The 22,008-nt window shown below is 28.1% G+C and overlaps 1 protein-coding gene across 1 annotated transcript; it reads right to left on the bottom strand.

Moving 5' to 3' along the window:
• Positions 1 to 2,079: 2,079 nt before the first annotated feature.
• On the bottom strand, positions 2,080 to 14,643 carry LOC111631206 (tau-tubulin kinase homolog Asator-like). Its single transcript, XM_023375410.1, has 6 exons — positions 14,258 to 14,643; positions 8,228 to 8,345; positions 8,005 to 8,152; positions 5,532 to 5,746; positions 2,288 to 2,458; positions 2,080 to 2,205 (listed from the first exon to the last, which is right to left on the bottom strand). The coding sequence occupies exons 1-6, from the start codon at positions 14,263 to 14,265 to the stop codon at positions 2,080 to 2,082; spliced, it is 786 nt and encodes a 261-aa protein (XP_023231178.1). The 5' UTR covers positions 14,266 to 14,643.
• Positions 14,644 to 22,008: the final 7,365 nt, after the last annotated feature.

Below are 22,008 nucleotides of genomic sequence, written 5' to 3'. Positions count from 1 at the left end.
TTCTCTTCTTTGTCTTCTAAGATTAAATTATCAAAGAAAAATATTGTTTAATGCAAACCTCAAATTATATTTCGCTAATGTTATTTAATTACAATCATTATTTAAACTAAATNTTATCTTTTGAGAATGAGAAATTATAATATAATTACCTCTTTCTAACCTGTTACCGGTGTGTCTACTTAGACACACCGGTAACAGGTTAGAAAGAGGTAATTATATTACTATTCTCCGGTGTTGTGGTAAAGATGAGTAATGAGAAATTATAATTTTGAAATTTAAATTTCACATTTAGAAAAAAAATGCAAATTTCAATAACTGAAATAATACAAAAAGCAAGAAAAAACTTAATCTTAGAATTTAAAAAAATTCAAATTTATTAAAATAACCTAAGTTTAATGCCAAAAAGCAAGAAAAAACTTAATCTTAGAATTTAAAAAAATTCAAATTTATTAAAATAACCTAAGTTTAATGCCAAAAATAATGGTAAAATATATTTTTGTATATAAATGTGTGGATACACTCATTAAATTTGTATAAAAATCATAAAAAATTTCAATAAAAATTTTAGATCTGACAGAATATCTTTTTATAAACCTTTGTTTCGTAATGAGTTATAATATTAGTTCCAATAGTTTGTTATAGAATGCAATGCTATTTCAAGCTGGAATCAAACAAAAGCAATCAGTTGGCAACAGGACTAAAATTTAACAACAAAGAGTTAAATTAGTATACTATTTTATAGGCTCTCAAACATAGAAAACATACAAAAAAGAAAGTGTATTAAACTTATCATTTACAAATGCAATGTTGCTAAATTTAAAAATTAAAAACAGAAAAACTTTTAAATAGATTACATAAAAAATTTTAAAAAAAGTAAATATTTTGAAGAAATAAATCAAAAGTTTACATTACAATAATAAAAACAATTAAATTAAATCATTTTTGTTAGAATAAAAAAAATGATTGATTGCCAAGAAAAAAATTTCTTCTTCTTCTTTTTAAAAAATCACAAAATTTGTAAAAAGTAACATTTACTAAATTAAATTTTTACAGCAATTCACTGGATATTAAAATAAGTTTTTCTTTGCTTTATTTTAAAATATTATAAAGAAAAGAATGTAGTTTATAAATAAATTAATTTATCAGAATTCTTTAAATGAAATTTAGCTTGAATCAATAGATTCAACACTAGATTACTTTCATTTAATGCATTTTAACATAATTAGATCCTAATTACATTTATTATTATTTAGAATTATTCAGAATTAATTTTAATATAATTTTAAGTAAACATTACAGGAAATCAAATAACTAGCTGAAGCATTCAAAAATATATTCAACATCAAAAACATTTATAATCCAGCATGTTAACTTTTACTTTTTACTTAAAACAAGTATTTAACTATATTAGATTATTATTATTATTGTTTTCATAATATGTACCGTACATTTAATCCATTAAAGTTATCTTTCATCTATATATGTTGCAATTTTATATTTATGTTAAGTGTCTTGATTAAATAACAGTCAGTCTTAATATCAAGTATCTCAATATGACATTGTCTGGTTACATGTTTCAAATTACATTCATCAAAATGAATAATGGTAAAATATAATTTTACCAATATTAATCTAATTAATTTGTCCACAGAATCCTTAACACTTTGTTTAAAAATTTTATTTTATTTTTGTTGTTTCTTAAGCTAATTCTATATCGCAACTATTAAATATGAATAGTTAATAATCAAAGAACTTTTGTACTATGAATTTTTATTTGAATTAAGCATGGTTCATGAATGCACATTACAGTTCAGTTAGAGTATGAACAATTTTTATAAATTTATAATAAAATTAATACCTTACTAAGACAAATACCTATACAATAATTTATAAATTGGAAAAATTGAAATTATAAGACAAATAAGTATTGTTGTTTCATGTAAAATAGCTACCTTCAGTAATAGATGTAGCTGTAGTTGAAAAAAGTATATTAATAAAAAGTTCATTAAGTTGACAAGAGTTTATATAAACATTAAAAAACAAGACACTTATTTGAAAATAATGCATAATACTGCTATTCTACATTATGTTGTAATAAAGACTTACTTGTTCTTTATCTTTAATTTTTCTCCACGGCAACTGACCATTTACAAATTCGACCAACATGTAGAACAGTGACCACAGATCATCGTGGCGACCCATTTCCTAATATCAAATATAATTTTTATCATTTTAATTTAAATTAAGAATGATTTTAACACAAGTATACATTTAACTATATACCAACTTTATTTTTATGAGCATTCACAGAAGCATAACGAACTGTTCCTCTAAAACCTGCAGCTGCTCTAGGCGGACGAACGTCACCATTTGCAGTAATATACTGTCTTGCCAATCCAAAATCTAGCATATATGCCTTTCTGCAGTTTTGCTGTAATCGTCCAACAGCAAAATTTGACTGTTAAATTAAATAATTTAATTTAAAAATCCTTGATTGACTTGTTGAAATCTTTTATAATTTTATTATAATATAAAAAAATTTAAAACATTTAATTTTTATAATAACCAGTGTTAACTACTGATAATCAGACTGACTATAACCTGGCTAATTAAATATATATGTGCTATGTAATGTTGAATAACCACACAGTCACTTGACACTATTGACTAAATAGACTAGATACTTATAACCATATATATAGTAATAATACAAGTAACTTGTAAATTTAATTCAGATTCATTATAAAACTTACAAATCAATTCAAAATATAAAATGTATTAAAAATTAATTTGCCAATAAATAATTTTTTTATTCGCATCTAAATTAGCAGTGCTAGTTCTGGCATTTTACCAAGCATATCTTCTTTCAGATTCTATTTAGACCCTATCCTAATAACATTTTACTGTTCTGTCAAATCACAAAAGCCTGACCAGCTGGTGGTGACATACCAAGAAGGGCAATCAACTATATGGCATGTGAGAACTTAGGTTAAGTTCAAGTGTTACATTGACCTAGCTCATTTTAAATTAGCTCACTAAAAATTGTTCGATTTGAAAAAAAAAAAAAAAACTATTTGTTAATTAATTCTATAGCAGTAATAATTTTAATAAATTTTAAAATTAAATTTAATTAAATATATAATTCAATTACCTTTTTTGTTTTTGTTAAATAATTTAAATCTTAAGTGTATTTTAATTAAATTTTTATGTAACTTCTTCAATATTAAAATTTGAATACCAAGAAATATACAATGATAAAATCTTTATTATTATTATTATATTTTTAAACAAATGATATACTATGATATATTTAGAAGTTTTATTATGTACAAAATCCAGGAAGCCATCTTTCATTTATTTTATTTTTTTTTAAATATTTTAAATTTTATATTTTGTGATGTAAATTTTTTATTCTAAGTTAGAAAGCAGCTCAAGCAAATAAAAAAATAAAACAATGCTTTAAAAAATCTGAATTTTGTTTGCCAATTTTTCTTTATCTCAACACATGATTATTGAATTAGTGTACACAAATATTAATTATCTGCTATAATATAAATTTAAATTAATAATAAAAAAATTATTATGAACAAAAATATTTAAATTTATATAAGAACTACAAAATTTAAAATGAACTTTTACTATGTAAAAATTAGCTTTCTTTATACATTAAATTAGAAAATATGCATTCATTATACAGTATGTTAAGAATTTAAATAATGTAAAATTTAAAAATGATATATTTTTTAATAAATGTAAATCTATAAATTAACTTTTAAATCATATTTTCATTGTTTTACATTACAGTATAGTCTCTAGTACTGAATGTTCCTGTAGTTTAAAATGATATCCTGCAGAAAGAACTTACTTTGATTGAGAAGAAAAGTATAAATATTATTCAAGTAGGAAAAAACAAAAAATAGAGTTATTTTAACTTAACACCATTGTAGGAAATTAAGTATTCATTCTAAATGAAATTATTAAATTTCTAATTTTAATTAAAATTCTTTTTTTTATGTTTTGTTCCTTTCAAATTCAAATTTTTAGTAATTTGAAAAGAATTATCATTAATTAGTTTGCATTATCAAAAAACACACTGTATTTTAAAATACTCAAGAATTTACTGCAGAAGTTTTAAATTTTCTCGATGATAATATCATAATTATATTTTGCATCGTTTATTCTGTAAAATGTTATTTGCCATGAAACCTTTTCTTACAATTAAAAACACAAATCTCAGCTTCTTATGATCAATAGAAATATTTAATATCTGTTTAAATTGGGATCTAGATTTGATGATTTATTTTTCTTTCTCAATAAACATTTTCAGATTAACATATCCATCTTCAATTCCAATTTTATTTGGAATGCTATTAACTCTGAAGATGAATATGCTTTATTTGTAGGCGGTTCTTTTTATTTCAAAACCATTCAGTGAGATTACATTAGTTTTGATTTTTTCCTCAAATATTCAGATCAAAACAGAATATAATAAATAAGAAGCTATCTACTTTGTATTCTATCATTTGTCTAGTTTCTAGTTAGTTTATTTTGCTTTCAACTACAATTTTGAGGAACTTAACTTCAAAGCAAGTCTACAACATACAGAAAATTTGAAATTATACATTATTATTGTAAGTAAATATATAAATGTCTCTGTTTACAGTAAATTTACTTCTGTCAATAAATAAATAAAAGAAATGATACAGTTAATCCAGAAACACACAATCCAATAAATAAAGATGAGATAGAAAAACGAAGCAAGAGATAGCTTGTATTCCCTTAGTAAAAATAACACTAATCAAGTTGCATAAAGTAAGATGTTGTCTTAATCTCCAGAAATAATTGAAACAAAATAGATTCAAATGTAATTATTTCTAAATAAATAAAAAAAAACTCTCCTTTTATCCCTTTTATAATGCTTGTATTGATATTGCAAAAGAATCACATCCTTCAAGAAAATTAATTTTCTAACTTAACTTGTTTTCTATCATTTCTACTTTTTTCTTTTGGCTATAATTCTCGTTTAACCATAACTTCTGGTGTTAAAACATTATCATTATATAACTATATATTAATTATACTTAATTCTGATTGTGTTTATTATTGAATGTAATTTTAATTAACTATTAAAAAAATAATAATTTTTAACCAAAATTTATAACAAAACAATGAAATGTTTAAACAATTTCTTTATAGAGTGTTCTTTTCATCATTACAAATACACAATACATAGAAACAGCTACGTTTTTAATCTTCATAGTAAACTTAAGAAAATTTGAAATTCTTTAATTCGTAGAATCTCTAATATTTGTAGTGACTGAACAAATATTGAAAGATTCCATTATGAATGACTAAATATCTTTCTTTCACTCTCTCAAATTTATTAATTTAAAAGTTAAGTTATATAAATTTTATATTCTTAAAGTTTATTAAGGGATGAGATTTGATATCAAAAATTTCTACAAAGATATTTTTATTTATTATATCAATGCACATCCCTAAATTCATTAAATATCATTAAAAATATTTACAGGTTTAATGTCTCTATGAAGGAATCCAACTTCGTGAATGCTCTCTATCGACTGTAAAATTTGCAAACCAAGCCTTAAGGTGGTACTAAGACTGAAGGCACCACGAGGTTGACTACGTCTTAATTCTGCTAGATTTTTTCCTTGAAGCTGCATAACGACATAGTTGAAACGGTCATTGCGACCACAACCAATGAAACGACACACGTGATCTTTACCTGAAATAATTATCATAAAATTTCAAATTTATACAATCTCATGCTTTTAGTATATTATCATATATTTAATATATGATGATAAACTAAAATTAAAATTTCTAAAATATGTAAATAATTACAAAAACAAAATTATACAATTACATATACATATATATAAATTGTTGTAAATTTTTAAATAATTATTATGATAAAATTACATTATACTTCTTAATAAACTACATTGTAAATATATAATGTAAATTTTGTACCAGATCTATTTAAACACTTGGATTTGTGCCAATGGCAAAAATCTAAACAGCCATTATTTTGTTACATGGTGGTGAAATGAAAGAATTTCATGATATACGAGCAATGCATACATACAAATTTCATAAAAATCTGCAGTAAAATCTACGATTTATGCTAATATAAAACACCGAAAGTTATTTCTGAAAAGAAATGATAAATGGATGCAAATTCTGCATAATGCAACTTGAATCTAACCATAAATATCCAACAAACCCGAGAGATTTAGAGATTCCAAGTAGATCATCACAAAAACAACAGAAAGAGAAAATGCAAGCGACATTTTTAACACCTAAAGATAAATATGGTCAAGAAGAGGGGGGAAATGCTAAACAAAGCACTTCTATAACCTTGCAGCATTAACAATGTTAACACACAGCTCTTCTCTCAAATCCAAAGTTTATTTGACCCAGATTCTTTCTAATTAACATTTTATGACTTTTAAAACCATTATCGTGGCTTTTTTTTATTAATTTAGAATTATTTCTTATAATTTAAATAAAGCCACTTTGCAAGCTGCATTATTATTATTATTATTTTTAATTTTAAATATAAGTCTAACATTTTAGGGAAATTATGCTTTAAATTAGTTTTATATTAAAAAGAAAGCAATTATAATTTGATATCTCCATCATCCCAATAACAACTCTGTGAAATTAACATCATAACGGATCACCGTTAATAAAACTGGAAATTATCCACACGTGGAGTTGTATAATGGAAATGTTCCAAATGTACGAACGGGAGAGAGTACAAGCGGTCCATTTCGTCATATTTTGGCAGTAGTTGATGGATTAAAGTAGGAAACGGAAGAGAGGGCAAAGACCAGTCACGCGAAACTGCACTTTTCGTCTCTAATGAAAATAGACATAGACGATTTCCTTCCAACAAGTTCACCGTCCCGGATCGGATAAACACGTTATCAAAACTTTACAGGATTGAAAAGCCAGGTCGACCGTGCCATAAATTAGCGCGAATTATGCAAAACTTTTGATCATTGATCCGTTCCCTTTCGAGCTAAATAAATGAGACAGCTTGACGTCTGGTAAGAATAGAAGTTGGGGATACAGGAGCGATCGATAGGCATTCATCATCGCAAAAATAATTTCTCAGAAAAATAACACCTCCGCCAGAAATCGAACTATCCTCATAAACGTGCCATAAAACTCGATTTTCTTTCGAGCGTGTAATTCAAATGACCACTTTTCGAAAGTTCTCCCTCCCCCTCTGTAATTGGTCGCTGCTAAAAATGTCTTCGAAAAATAAACAAATCGCATCCGCAGATGTCATCAAAATTCGATTTTTCCCCCTTCCTTACTTTTTTATTTTTGTTTGTTTCGTTTTTTTAAGCGACGTCGCCGTCCAGGCAATCGCATTTATTTCATAAAAACGTCACAGACAAGTAGAGAAACAGTAACCAGTCGCATTCCGCGAGACGCCCACGTCAGAGACAAATCACAACATAATTCTAACGTCTTAAGTGTAATGTCCAATGTCGGCTACTTTATTACGTTACGTCATCGGAAGAACGAGGAGGAGGAGGGGGAGAAAAGAAGAGCAATTCTTAAATCTCGCGTGACCACTTTAAAAAAATAATCCATAAAAATTTCAATTTAACACCGCGGTAATACGATATCTTCGACGAAACACCTTATTGATTGACGACTTTCTATTTTTAAACTCCTCCTCCTCTCGGATAAGAGCGAATTGATCCGGTGCTTATATATATACAGCCACGCTTTTAAGAGTCGCGAATAACCTCGAATGCCTGCTTCAGGCTTGTATAAATACAGACTCGCGACTTGGTCCTTGACTCAGTATCTGACCCACTTCCTAAAACCACAATAGCGAGTTACATGTCAGCGAATTATTAAGTTCGAGTGTCTCCCCATCACGCTCACGCTATTTTAAACGAGCCCAACACGTGTCGGTAGTCGATTTATTAGCAATTTATATACTTCGTGAAAACGTACCTTGAAGCTTTTTCAAGACCGCCACTTCCATTTTCAGTACTTGTTTGGCCTGCTTGGCAGATTCCAACTTGAGTGCCACTAACTCCTTTGTTACCAAGTCCAAGCCTTCGTAGATCTCTCCGAATCCTCCACCACCTATTTTCTTTACCTGAATTCGTTTTAATTTCGATTAGTTTATCAGAAAATACGGAATTCGAATTAGCTGTAAAGTGGGAAAACGTACAACTTTCCATCGTTCCTTGACTACATGACCTGGCTGAAGCAAGTCTTCACTGGTCATAGTGATGGGAAAACTGCTGTTATTGTCGTCCTCATAGGACACTTCTCCATTGTAACTGTATCTGGAAAAGATGTCAGGAAAAATTAAGGTGATAAGAAATTTTCTAAAAAAGAAAAAAAAACATTCAAGGTCGATACGAAGGTCGCCAAAAATAGTGTTATTTTGACATATTCTAATGACGATTTTTTAAGATAATTAAGCGAACGAGAGAAATGTTTATTTTTTCCGCTTCCGCCAATTTACGATTTTATTTTTCGTTACGTAATTATTTAAATTTACACTCTCTTCCTTTTACTCCGAAGACATCTTATTGTCTAGATTTTCAGAGCTTTAAATTTACGAAATTAATTAAACCTGGCATGGATTATTTAAATGAAATAATTAAAAAAAATAACACTCCAACGTGTGTAATCTCGTACGTCTGTCCTAGTGAAAATGTTGTCTGTTTTTATTTTGTTCTGGAAAATTGAAAGGATATCTTTCGTTATATTGTATATATACAAGTCGAAAGAATCTCCTCATACGAAACGGAGACGGCAATCAAATCGATTTCTATCCAAGGCTGTTTGCTGCGCTGAATGGTGCTGATGCTGCTAACTGTACTTCTGACAAGATACTAAAATAACTATCGAATGCGATGTGAAAAGTATATATTCGCAGCCAAAGTCACTGACACATCAGCAGCGATGACAACGAGCCATTAAATCGTTACTAAGCGATACGGATGCAGTTTTCCATCAACGAATAAACGGAAGGGGGAGGCAAAAATCTGTGGATGTTGCTCTAAGAGTTTAACGATGTTTGGAGCTCAACAGCTGAAATTTATTTCTTCTTCTACTGTTATAAGAAGAGTCTGTGACTTATACCACTTCAGGAATTCTTTATAGATTGACAAATGCGATATTTAATGCTTTATAAATCACGTATTTTTTAAATATCTTTTTAAGAAAAGAAAGTGTTAATCGTTTTTAAACTTTTTAAACTAACTTTATATTACTTTAAAGGAAAAAAAATTTAAAGTTTTATTAAACATTTTCATCTATTTTAAAGAAATTAACCATTAAAAAACGCAATTGAAATAATTTCAGACGACAAATTTTCAAGACAATTCGTTAATTTGTGCGCAAATGTTTTCTCCCGCATGAGAATGCTAAAATGTTTAAAAATCATGTCATATAAATATATAACAAGCATGCAATATCTTTATATACAGTACCTTTGTATCGTTAGTAGAGGGAAGCGGAGAGATAACATTGATAGCAATGTGAGAAGGCACGTACAGTCGATAGATCGGTAGCAACGATACTGACCGACCATTCGCTTCTAAAACTAAACCCCCTAATCAATGGGGTGGGATGTTCACGTGCACTTTCCCATATAACAATTCAACGAAATCCGAAGATGCAACACACCCACAAAATCTGACTCACACCCACGATGTCCAAGTACCTTTTGACAACTGTTCCAAGATGTTACAGCAACTGTTGTAGATATCACGCCATAACGCAATTAGAAAACGACGATGATCCCCGTAATATTGGGTTATTTGCGAAAAATTTTATGGGCCATCAGCTTGGTGAATGGTGAAAATAATATCTGCTGTTTACATAAAACACAGCTGAAGGGTTTATAACTTTTTTTTTTGTTGTTGTTTCAGCTGAATCTCTGTAAAGGTACCAATTATATTCTATTCTTTACATAATATAACCTAAAAAATGATAAACTGTCCGCTTTATTTTATCTCTCAGTAATATTCAAAGAGAACACAATAGAAATTTGAAAGCCACTCAGATAATTTTAGTCTAAAGCTGTAAAATTTATTAATAAAAAACAGTTTTATGTCTATAATTTATATCCTTCAACCTATGAAGTTATAAACCTGTTAGAAAATGGAACTTTGTTTGCCCTTGGCTTGGAAACAGGATTTAGATGCCCGAAGCAAGATTTTTAAAATCGACAATAAAGCTTGTATGTGATGTGAAGATAAAAAAAAAAATTGAGGTAACTACTGAATAAAGAGAAACAATGCATTGTTATTTGAGACACAGTCTTTATCCATTACAAGATTCTCAGACTAACTGCCAACAACAAATGCTTTTAGCAGATAGGATGAGATAGTGAGAGCAGAACTACCATACTATTAATAGACTGACAGCCAACCACCTGCCGAGAATCAGATATTAACCTTAAAATTTGTTAAAATTTATCACTTAATATCCCATTATACTTATTTGCTTTCTTTTTGTTTACTTTTAAGCATTTCTGCCATTTCTATTTTTGTTTCTACTCACAACCTTCAGACTACATTACCGAGGACAATGCACCGCGTATCTTGGCCTCGGTGCACACTAAAATTAACAGACAAAAATAAAAAAAATACATTATTTCAACTTTATGCGGATATCAAAAATGTTATTTTCATTATTACAATCAGATATATAATTCTTACAATAGAAACCTATCTGAAAAACTATCATTAAATCTAGAATCTGGAGCCGTGCCACCAATTGCCTGACAGACGGAGTTTGAGTGCCATACTCAAATAATTGCTGACACAAAATTGTTGGCTGACATAAATAGGATGATTCCAAGGACGTAAACAATTCTCGTCGGCACATGAAAGAAATTTTATATGAGACAAAAGCGTGGGAGATGGGAAAGTAGCTTTAAATAGAATTAGTGTGTGTACTTGTTAGAGTTTAAGGTAAAATATTCTGATTAATTATCTGAAACTCTCAATAATTATATAAAACATGCTAACGATTAATTATAAAATGGGAGGAGAGCACTCGACATTGCAGCGAGCACTTGAAAGATAAATCCTTTAGCTACATTATCTAGTGGTATTTTATTTGACTAAGATGAATGCCTGCAGCTGGATAATATATATGCATTTCTCTTTTATGCCAAGAGCCATTCATGGAGAGAAAGCAACTCTCATTGGTTTAAAGCAATGGCAGATTAATTATGCAAACCATTCTGCCAGAGAGGAAATGAGGTGTGACCCATTTATAATTGTGTTGCTCTACCTTTTTAATAAAATGAATTGTTTTAAATTATTACAGTTAATATTAATATATATTCGACCGGCCAAAATTTTATATTTGAATCTCATTTAACATTAAGACAAGAAAATTTAATCAATTTTAATTAATTGTTGATTTTATTTAATGAAAACAGTTCATTGTTCTAAAATTACTAGATAACTTTAAATCAGTCTTTCCAGTCATACACTACTGCTGTATCATTAAGCATTCATCAAGGGTAATGATCCAAGTGATGTACAGTTTCAATTCCTTTTATTACCTGAATGTCAGCAAGAAAGACATCCTATTAAAATGCAGTCAATACGATAATTCTAAATTCTAAACGGTAGCAAGTACTACCCAATGCCAAATCCGGATAACCCCAACGGAGTCTTTACATAACAGTTATCGAACATAAATTTTAAATAAGTTATAAAACACTTCAGACTGATTTAGATCAAAACAGGTCATATAAATTTAGGAACCGGAGGTTCCTACAGGTGAATTGAGGCCAATATATATTTAGCATTTTGATACAAGATACAGAATGATGTAGTAGTTAAAAAAAAAAATGGCTACTATATTTGACAAAACATCATCAAACAGAGCTATATATTAACTAAAATTGAGAGACAGTACAAGACAAAATTTTGCATTACATATTGCATTAAAAAATACTTAAAAAATTCAAAAACATTACAAAATAAATTCCTCTTATACCATATAAAAATATTACAAATTTCTGATACCAGTAAAAAATTTATGATTGGTTCTTTAAAAAAAAAAAATAGAAACAGGAACAGGAAAAATTAATAATAGATTTGAAATCTAAATGCAACATTATCCTGACAGTATGATTGAAGATACTGATTGGAAGAGCAACTCAAGGTTATAAATCAGTTTGCCAAGTTTCCCTTTTCTCGGTGGGTATCAGCTATATAATAGATTCACCCGATAATAGACGCAGAGCGTACCGGTGTCATTAGGGCACTAATTATGCCAGCAGAGTTTGCATTAACAAAATAGGATCTAAATCGTCACACGGGAGAAAAGAAAGAAAAACAAAAAGTGTAACGACATCAAAAATTTATCACGTAAAATAATTTATGACAAATCAAAACTTAATTGCTCAGATTCTTAGGAGTTAATACAAAATATTTTGAATTAAACAAGATTTTTATTTCACTTTCTTATAATGTAATATATTTTATTTTAATTTTTTTGAGACTACTACTACAATTTCAAACATCCTAAGTTAATACTAAAATTATTATTGTAATCTTCAAAATTTGTTATTTAGTTACAGATAACTTTTAAATAACTTAATTTCCAAATTCCAAAACATCTTCGGCAGTATTTAACGCGCAACATCCGTTATCAATTTAACCTCGTCGATTAGATAATACCGGATAAGTCGCAATTCTTTTAACGTTTTTACTATAACAAAATAAACTTAAATCGACACTCTCTTTAATTACTGCATCGATAAATCATTCCATCTATAGCCCGTAAGGAATTCCACGGTCAAGCTACTAATTACTAACGGACACTAATACATTTTTAACTAATAAAGCATTTTCTCGATAAGGTCGAAGAAAAATCAATCGCACTCTCCGGCTGCGACATATCGGCAATTCGGGGTGATTTTTTCCTCCCTTTCTTTATCGTTCTACACTCCGTTCTTTCGCATGCCACTACCCTTCGCAGACCATCAGCATTACATTCCGCAACCGCCCACGGTTTACACAACAGCTGATACACAGAACAGCATTATTTAGAAACACCGAAACAAGTTTCCCCACTCTCCAACACTCCATCATCCACACAGCATTAATGTATTATAGAACATCACTTACATTCTGGAAATTCTATTTTTTCTATATTGTATGTATCTAGAACATAATTTCTCTCTCTTCTTTCTTCATATATTTAATTTTAAATAATAATTTTTATTTTATTTTCCAATTCGTTGTAATCTTAATATTTACTTCCGCTTATTAAAATATTCATATTTTTATTTATTTATTTTTAAACAGTGATTTAAAAAGACAAAATGAAGACAACTGACCGGCATCTTGATCCGGGTAAGCACGCTTGTTTTATCGAATTAATAAATTTATTTAACTCTTAAACGCGTTTAGAAGACTTTAAGTCATTCCTTACTCTATACTATACAACATACAAGCGATCGTTTATTGTCTCTTTCTCCTGTTTTTTCTTACCTCGATCGAAATCCGCTTTTACATCATTTCATATCCCTAAACATCTCCGACATCTTGAAATTACCCAAGATGCAATCGAATCGAAGATCCAGACTGATTACTGTTGTCGCCATCTCGCGACTCTTTAGTAAACTATTTAATTCGAAAAAAAAAATCCCCTTTTTTTTATGCTCTCGTATATGCTTTAATACACAATTTTAATTTTTATAGCGTAGTTTTATTTATATGATTCGTAAATAAACATTTTTTTAAAATAAATATTTAATTTTTGTGTTAAGTTCGTATCGATCCGTTTTTTTAAAATTTTAAATAACCCTGAAATTTTCAGCTCTTAAAGTAAATTCTTCACACTTTATGATCGATCAAAAAGCCTTAAAAGTTATCATATAAACATTTAGAAGCGAGTGTAAGTCGTTATAAGCGTGCAAACGAGAGAAACCCTTATAGTTAAATAGTATAAGCTTCTGTAAGTAAAGTAGTATGCAACCGGCTAAAAGTTTAATAAAGCAACACATAAACTGATAGAAAAACGCTTATAAGTATTATAAATTTGAGCAATTTAAAAGATATAAACAATCAGCAAAAAAAAAAGTTTAAAAATCGAATAATATTTTCTAGTTCAAAACTTGATAAGTAGTAAACAGTTAGCAACCGACAACACGTAGCACCGATATTAAAGACAATGCAACAATACAAAGTCAGCACAGATAAAAAAAAATACTCACAGTCTCATCCTTGCTTATAATTCCAAGAAAAATCAAAATTTCTAGGAAATTCGAATGTTTAATCGGTTTTTTTTAATGTTTATCTTGCTTAGTTTACTTCTCTCTCTCTCTCTTTCTCTCTTTTAGAGTATAAAATCAAAGAGGGTCACAAGTTTATCGAAGATTCATAATAACTCCAAATTGATACGTCGATAATTCGATAAATACATCACTCAACTAAGAAAAATCCATAGTATTCTTCCTGTTTTCCTTACTCGTTTTTCAAGAGAGATTTAGATAATTAACTTGCAAACACCACCGTAGTAAAGCTGGAGTGTTTGATTTGGGAAGACGTTATATACGAGTCCTTGGTTTGTGCTCATCCCTTTTCAGACGTCAGAGCCCAGACTGCCAGAAATTGTCTCTTTACTCGACACGTGAACTGTTTTTAGTAACTACATATGGCACGTGTTTCTTAAGGATAAGCTCTGCTTCCTAGGTAGACTAACTTCAATTTACTGTAAAATCACTGAAGAAGAAAACGTAGTTTACTGCGAAGTAGGAAGTTGTTAAAACTGTCGATAATCTTTTTATTTATTTCTAGGCGATGGAGTTAACATAAAAATATAGATAATTTCTTACAAGTTTTTCTGATCGTCACGAGTTAAATGAAAGATGAAGTCTGTTGTTGCAGGCTTTTTTTTATTATTAATAAGCCTCTACTGTACAGTAGTTAGCTTGTTAAATGTCATATGAGATACTGACTACTTATTTTTTAATGTGTAGGCACTCTTCTGGTGTAATATAATAAGTTAAAAGTTCATTTTATGGGGTATGCTCGTGTTAGATTTTTTCAATCATTTTAGAGTGCTTTTATATATATTTAATACAGTAAATTGTATTTTTTTTAAATTGTCTTAAAACTGGTTTTGAAGGCTGGTAAATTGCAAACGTTGCAAACGTCTCAAATAAATCGTTAAAATTAACAGAAATATCGACTCGTCGTCACGCTCGGTTCTACAAGCCATGTTAACTGTTTCGGGGATGCAAAATTAAAAATAATATAATAGAGAGATTGAGAAGTATTATATTGTGCTGTACATCACATGTCTCAATTTCTTTTCTATGATTACAAAGCATACACCCGGAAACTATAGATTAAACACAGCTTAGATTATTCGCGTTTTTTAACCTATCAGAATTAATTTTTATTTAATAAAATTTATGTAGAACATTTTAGGTTACTTCAACATTAAAAATAAATTTAAAAAGTAATCAATTTTATATATCGCAAGCGCTTAAAAGTAATTACACATGCCAAACTCACTCATATATTTATAATTTTCTAATTTATCTTTATATAAAGTATTAAAATTGAGTATAAAATACGATATTTCATATAGTCAAAACATTTAAATATCATAACAATAATAATTATATTATATAAGCTTTAGACAATTTTTAGTAACTTCAAAGACGAACCATAAACAAAAAATAATTGGTTACTAAATCCGCATCCTTCTTCTAATCGCATCATTATTTTAATTGCTGTTAAATTTTTAAAATAAGAAGCAAAAACAAAAAGAAATTGCTTAACGTAGAAAAATGTTTAATTAATTTGTAAAAATTTAAAACAATTAATAGAGTATAACAATCAAAAAAACCAATGCTTATTTCCTTTTAAACTTTGTATTGACGTTATGACTCACGCAGTGAGTAATGATAAACACTGTAATAAATTACCAAAGTCTATCAAAGTGTTTATGCCTCGTTAAATACGAATTATTACAGATTTCTTAGCATCGATAATTGACTTTTGAAAACTTTTCCCTTTCTTTATTTTCCATATTTTTGTTACAAGATGAGAATTTCGTAAGTTTGAATTTGTTTTGGTATAATCCATTATATTTATGTTTAGATAACCAAATGATATGACTAGTACTGTACTGTGTACACTTAAAAATGAAAGAGGTGATTTAGTTTTGTAACAGGACTATTTATAAATTATTTTCCTCATACTTTTATGTAGTTTTATGGTAATACTTTTGTAGATTCTGTATAGAGATCAAGGCATGTTTTGAATTTAGAAACAAAACTGAAATTTATTTCATTATGTTAACTAATTTAGAAGTCAAATTTTTGCTTATTTAGTGAATTTTCTTCCTTTATCTTATTCATATATTAAATACAAACCATACTTTTGTTATTCAATAGATTTAGAAAAAGAAATGAAAACTTTAATAAGTTGTATAAAATGCTTTATATAATTTTATATAAATTTTCATTACAGTTTAATAAATTATTAGTCTTTTTATAAATTCTTCCTTATTGCTTTTTATTGCATACATTTTTAAAGTTAATGCTGAAAGGTAGAAATTGTTTTCCTGTGCAATAAAAGTTCCATTACTTAAAACAATAAATAAGAAAGAATTTTTTAAAAGAAATACAATAAAACCGAAAGAGATTTAAAGATAATTTTCTTCTACTTCTAAAGAATTTTAATTATTTAATTTTTCCTTATTTGTTATATCTTATCTACAGATAAATTTTTTTTTTTTTTTGATTTTACAGATTTCTGATTAGTGTTTATCTGAATTTATGTAGATTTTTTAAAACAAAATTTACTTACTTAATACAAAAATATTTTAATTATTTGTTTAAAATTATACAATTTTAATAAATCTGCTCTTAACAAGCATCAAATCAGACAAAAACATAGAAGAAACTACATGCCAATCTTTAATAGGATCTACTTTTCTATCTCTAACCAATACACGACTTTGGCTTATTATATATAATCACAGCCTACAAAGAATTACTTCACTAGAATATTGATTTTTATATTAATGCATATTTTATACATTACATACGCTTATGCAATTTCATTATGGTATCCATCAACTTATTGCTTTACAGACACAAATCCTGATATATAAGCTTATATATAAACTAATCTTTGACATTAAAAATAAGATGTATAAAAGATTTACTGTTGAGGATGTTTGTATGTATTGTTTGCAGGAACAACAAGCGGGCAGAATTATTAAAATCGATCATGTGACGGATAAGCTGCAGACGTTGTTGTAATTGCACGTAGCTGAAACTAAGCATCTGCATCTTATTTAAAGATACAAGTTCATTGCCCGTTCTTTATTAACGAGATGATGAATCAGTAATTTGTTTTCTTCAGTTTACTTTCATCCCCTATCGACTTACAAATGATTAAAATTCCTAAACAATTATCCTGTTTACAAGAAAGAAAATAGTAATAACAAGAAATGTTATCTCTGAGAAAAGGAGAAAAACTGAATGTCTTCTATTTTAAGATCTATTTTCAGAGCTTATTTCGTAGTAATCAATTTAATTTTTAAGCTCGATTCTATCTGCTCAATGGCCATTATTGATTATTGCATGACTAGATGAGCAGAAAATTGTCCTAAAAACCTTTTTTGGAAAGAAATATTGGGAACGTCCCTGAACGCTTCATGTTTTTGACAAAAAAATGTAGAGCGAAATTTTCAGGTCTAGGACCCGTTCTATAATAAATATAAATGCTTAAAGGTATATATCTATGCCATTTATAATTTCAAGATATATATATAATTTCCATAGTTAGCGTGGCCAGAAATCAATTTTTAGTATGGTTAATGTTCTAAAAGTCACTTTGCTTTAAGTCCTTTCGGTTAGATAAAAAGAAAGACCTCGATTTACCTCACTAAAGATAGTAACTTTCTAGTCTCTTATCCTTAGTGAGATATAAAGATATTCCTTAAAGCTTACAGTCTTAAGATAAAAATATGCCCTTACCACCGTTTAATAGAATAAAATTTCTGTACAAGATGAGATTAAAAAAAAAAAGCTTCTAGAATTACGTATTTACATAATTTCTATACATTAAGCGCATTAGTAAACGTAACAACGCTGCTACAAGATAGATACATTAAGTGCTATTAAAATATAATTAGCAAGCTAATTTTCTTCTATTCATAAACATAATTAAGCATTTTCTAAGTCTAGAATGGTGCGAGACAGTTTCACAGTTGTGATTCGTTTCATAAGACAAGTTTCCTAACGTTAAAAAAAAAGGAGAGAAAGGTTTAAAGTAAATCTGGTAAAAGGCGTTTTTGGTATGGTTCCAAACATTTCCAAGCTGCGAAATTTAGGTAAATGATATAAGGGGAGTCTTTCTCTAGTTTTGTCCTATTAACCCAATAATATGCTGGACTGTTGACTCTATAAAATAACCGCCACGATCAATCCCTGGCCAAAATTAATCAGGTTAATGATATATGTTGATTTTTACGAGTTGTATGTTTGTTTAGAATTCGATATCTAAAAGATTTTAATGGATAGGAGATAGTAAACCCATTTTTAATACGCTCACCAGTCGAAAATAATTATTTTTAACACCAACAAAGTTTGGCATGTAAACATGGCCTTCCAGAGTTCGAGTATTTTCATATAACACCACCAAAAAGAAAAAAAAAAAAATGCCAGCACAATCGTAAATATCAGACATATACAAAGGAATATTAAACTGTTTACCATCCTCCGAATTTAAAGTTAAATATGTCACGCGTCACACACACAATTTTGACATAACGAATCCTTGAAATAACGCCGCATCCAGGTTTACTAGAGCAAAGAGCGGGCACGACCAACAAGCAGACAATCTAAAATTGGATGAAGTTTATAAACTGGAACAGGAATCGCGACTAAGGACAATCGAGGAATCCATAAACAGTTTTCATCATTGACAGCGAAGAGAATCGAGTTATGCACATGACAGATAAAATTCCATTATGTTTAGACATAGGGCCAACATATCGCAGCGCGTTATACTTTCGAAGTTGGAGACGTTCCTATCAACTTTTGATCTGTCATGTCACCAGTTATCCCACTTTTTCGCATTGGTATCGAGTACTTTCAATCAACAACATAACACATTCAACCTCCTCTTTACCACGTGAAGAGGTCAAACAAATTTTAATTTGGCAACATTAACTCATTAAATGTAATATTCTGGCAAACACCTCTCTTTCCTCCCTCCTTCCTCCTCCTCCTCCTCTTCTNATATATATATATATATATATATATATATATATATATATATATATATATATATATATATATATATATATATATATATATATATATATATATATATATATATATATATATATATATATATATATATATATATATATATATATATATATATATATATATATATATATATATATATATATATATATATATATATATATATATATATATATATATATATATATATATATATATATATATATATATATATATATATATATATATATATATATATATATATATATATATATATATATATATATATATATATATATATATATATATATATATATATATATATATATATATATATATATATATATATATATATATATATATATATATATATATATATATATATATATATATATATATATATATATACAGTATATTTTTAAAATTATTAATTAATTGTTTGTTTTGGAGGAGTTTTGATGTTTTATTCTTGTTTATTGGCTAATTTGAACGTAAAAAATACGTTAAACTAATCAACAAATGAAACACATTTAAAATAAAAATAATAACAAGAAAAAAACACTTAGATATTTTAAAATTTAAATCGACCAATTAAGAATTACGTTTTGACTATTTCTTTAATATCTATTCTTTCATTGGCTAATTCAAAAACGTTATTTTGTTTTATTGGCTATTCGTGAATGGAAACTTTTAATTGGATTCATTTATATTTTTATAAGTTTAAATTAATGAAATAAATTATATAAATTTACTAAACTATATCTATTACTTGTTTAAAAAACGAGTAATATTTTAAAAGTGATTTATATACTACTTACTTAATATAGGATTTTAGTGATTAAGAACAACAAACAATTTCGACAAATAATTCATTTTTCCATTCCATCTGTTTCGTAATTTTTCTTATTATATTATTTTTAGATTTTTAACTGTTATAACATTAGAATTTTAACCGAATCATTATAAAAATACTACAGCATGTAGACATAATATTTTCATCAGGTAAGTTATATTGATTTTAATGGATAAAACAGCTCATATACACAGGCTTATACTTAAAATTAACGTTTTGTTATGGAAACTAAGCATTTATCATAGGAATTTATATTATATAACATGCAATTAACTCATAAATATGGAAATTTCAAAAACCTTAACCGTACCAGACTTCCCATTATTTCATTTTTTTATCATACACATAGCGCTATTCTTACACTAAATGGTATCAAATCTTAAAACTCTATTAGAATTTAATTTATCGTATTTGTTAAACAATATATCAACGAGCCATGGAGGGTTTAGACGTAGGTAGTTTAGGTTTTCGACTAGGCACGCACAATATCTATGAGTATCGACAATTAGGCCTGTGCGTGATCCTATCTAGTACAGGATTCCAATGATCAGAAGCCAGTACTAGTCCTTGCTACAGTAGTATTGTCTTGTACAATCAAGTATCGTGTGATATTGGCATTACATTATATAAAAGGGACTTCGCACGATTTAAAACCGCCATTCTTACCGAGTAGTCTCGAACTTCTCTGAAGTGTCGTTGCATTGTTTCAAATCGCAAATAATGCAAACGATAGTTTACCGATCTGAAGTATAATTCTAAAAACTTTTCGATATATATACCAGGTCCTGATTTAAGACTTTTACAGGCCCTAAGCCTCTGAAAGATTTTACTGTCCCCTATACTGTATGCAATTCAAAATATAAATAATTTTAATTTGTTCATTTATTGTGGGGGGCCCCTTTTCGTGGACCCAAGTTCAGATGCACCATATGATACATTGAATGAAAAAATTTCTGTGGTGAACCTTTCCCCGATGTCCTAAGCACGTGTTTATTTTGCCTTATGGTTAATCCAGCCACGATAAATCCAAACTGTTTAGATGTAAACCCATTAATCATTCATTTATCAAATAATAGAAAATAATCATTTGTTTTTTTTTTCTTCTTTCAGATTTCGTCATTGTGACACTTCTCATATTTTGCAATTGCTCTCATCTATTTTCTACTTATCAAAATCTCTGAACTTACGTCAGCTAATTTCAAACAGGTACAGTTTATTTATTTATTTATTTTTAAATTCATTTCTAAGAAATATATAACCTTGCTCTTATCCAAATTTTACCTTCATCTGCAAACCACATGTAATTCTATAATTATATTAACTCCTTACACCTGTATATACTTTCCAAATACCGTATTTATTTTATTATATAAAGATTTACTTCGAGGAATATCTTTTGAAAATCGAAAAATTTTCAGGAATTTTGTTTGTGTGACAATTCGCGGAAGACATGTTTACCGAAATTCGTTGATCTTCCTCTTGTTTCGAAATGATATAACGCTAGATGAGGATTAGGAAGGGAGGAAAGCACATTATTACCTTGTTTGTTTGTTTAGAGTGTACTTAAAATTATCGGTAGTAAGTTATGTTTTGATTTTAGCACGAGCCAAATTTTTACCACTTCCCCAACCGAGATATGTTATTTTTTATGATCGGATATTTTTATAAATATTTGAAAATTTAAGTTTTTCGTGAAGAGGAGGAGGAAGAAAAATAACTAAACTCGTGTTTAGCCAACCTTTGTTAATTTAATAAACGTTATGAAAACAAAGCAAGGGAGGTGTCGACTAATATCGTTACTGACTCACGAATTTCGCATTATTGTAAGATTACAAAT

Source organism: Centruroides sculpturatus, unplaced genomic scaffold (assembly GCF_000671375.1).
Source record: "Centruroides sculpturatus isolate CEXI.00-Female unplaced genomic scaffold, Cexi_2.0 scaffold602, whole genome shotgun sequence".
NCBI lineage: Eukaryota > Metazoa > Arthropoda > Arachnida > Scorpiones > Buthidae > Centruroides > Centruroides sculpturatus.
This window is presented reverse-complemented; position numbering and strand designations above follow the sequence as displayed.

What these genes read in the sequence shown, in the direction of transcription:
- LOC111631206 (XM_023375410.1), bottom strand. An exon ending in GGTCTTGAAAAAGCTTCAAG is followed by an intron (nt 5,747 to 8,004) that starts GTACGTTTTCAC and finishes TAATTATTTCAG; the next exon opens with GTAAAGATCACGTGTGTCGT. An exon ending in TGAATGCTCATAAAAATAAA is followed by an intron (nt 2,206 to 2,287) that starts GTTGGTATATAG and finishes ATTTGATATTAG; the next exon opens with GAAATGGGTCGCCACGATGA.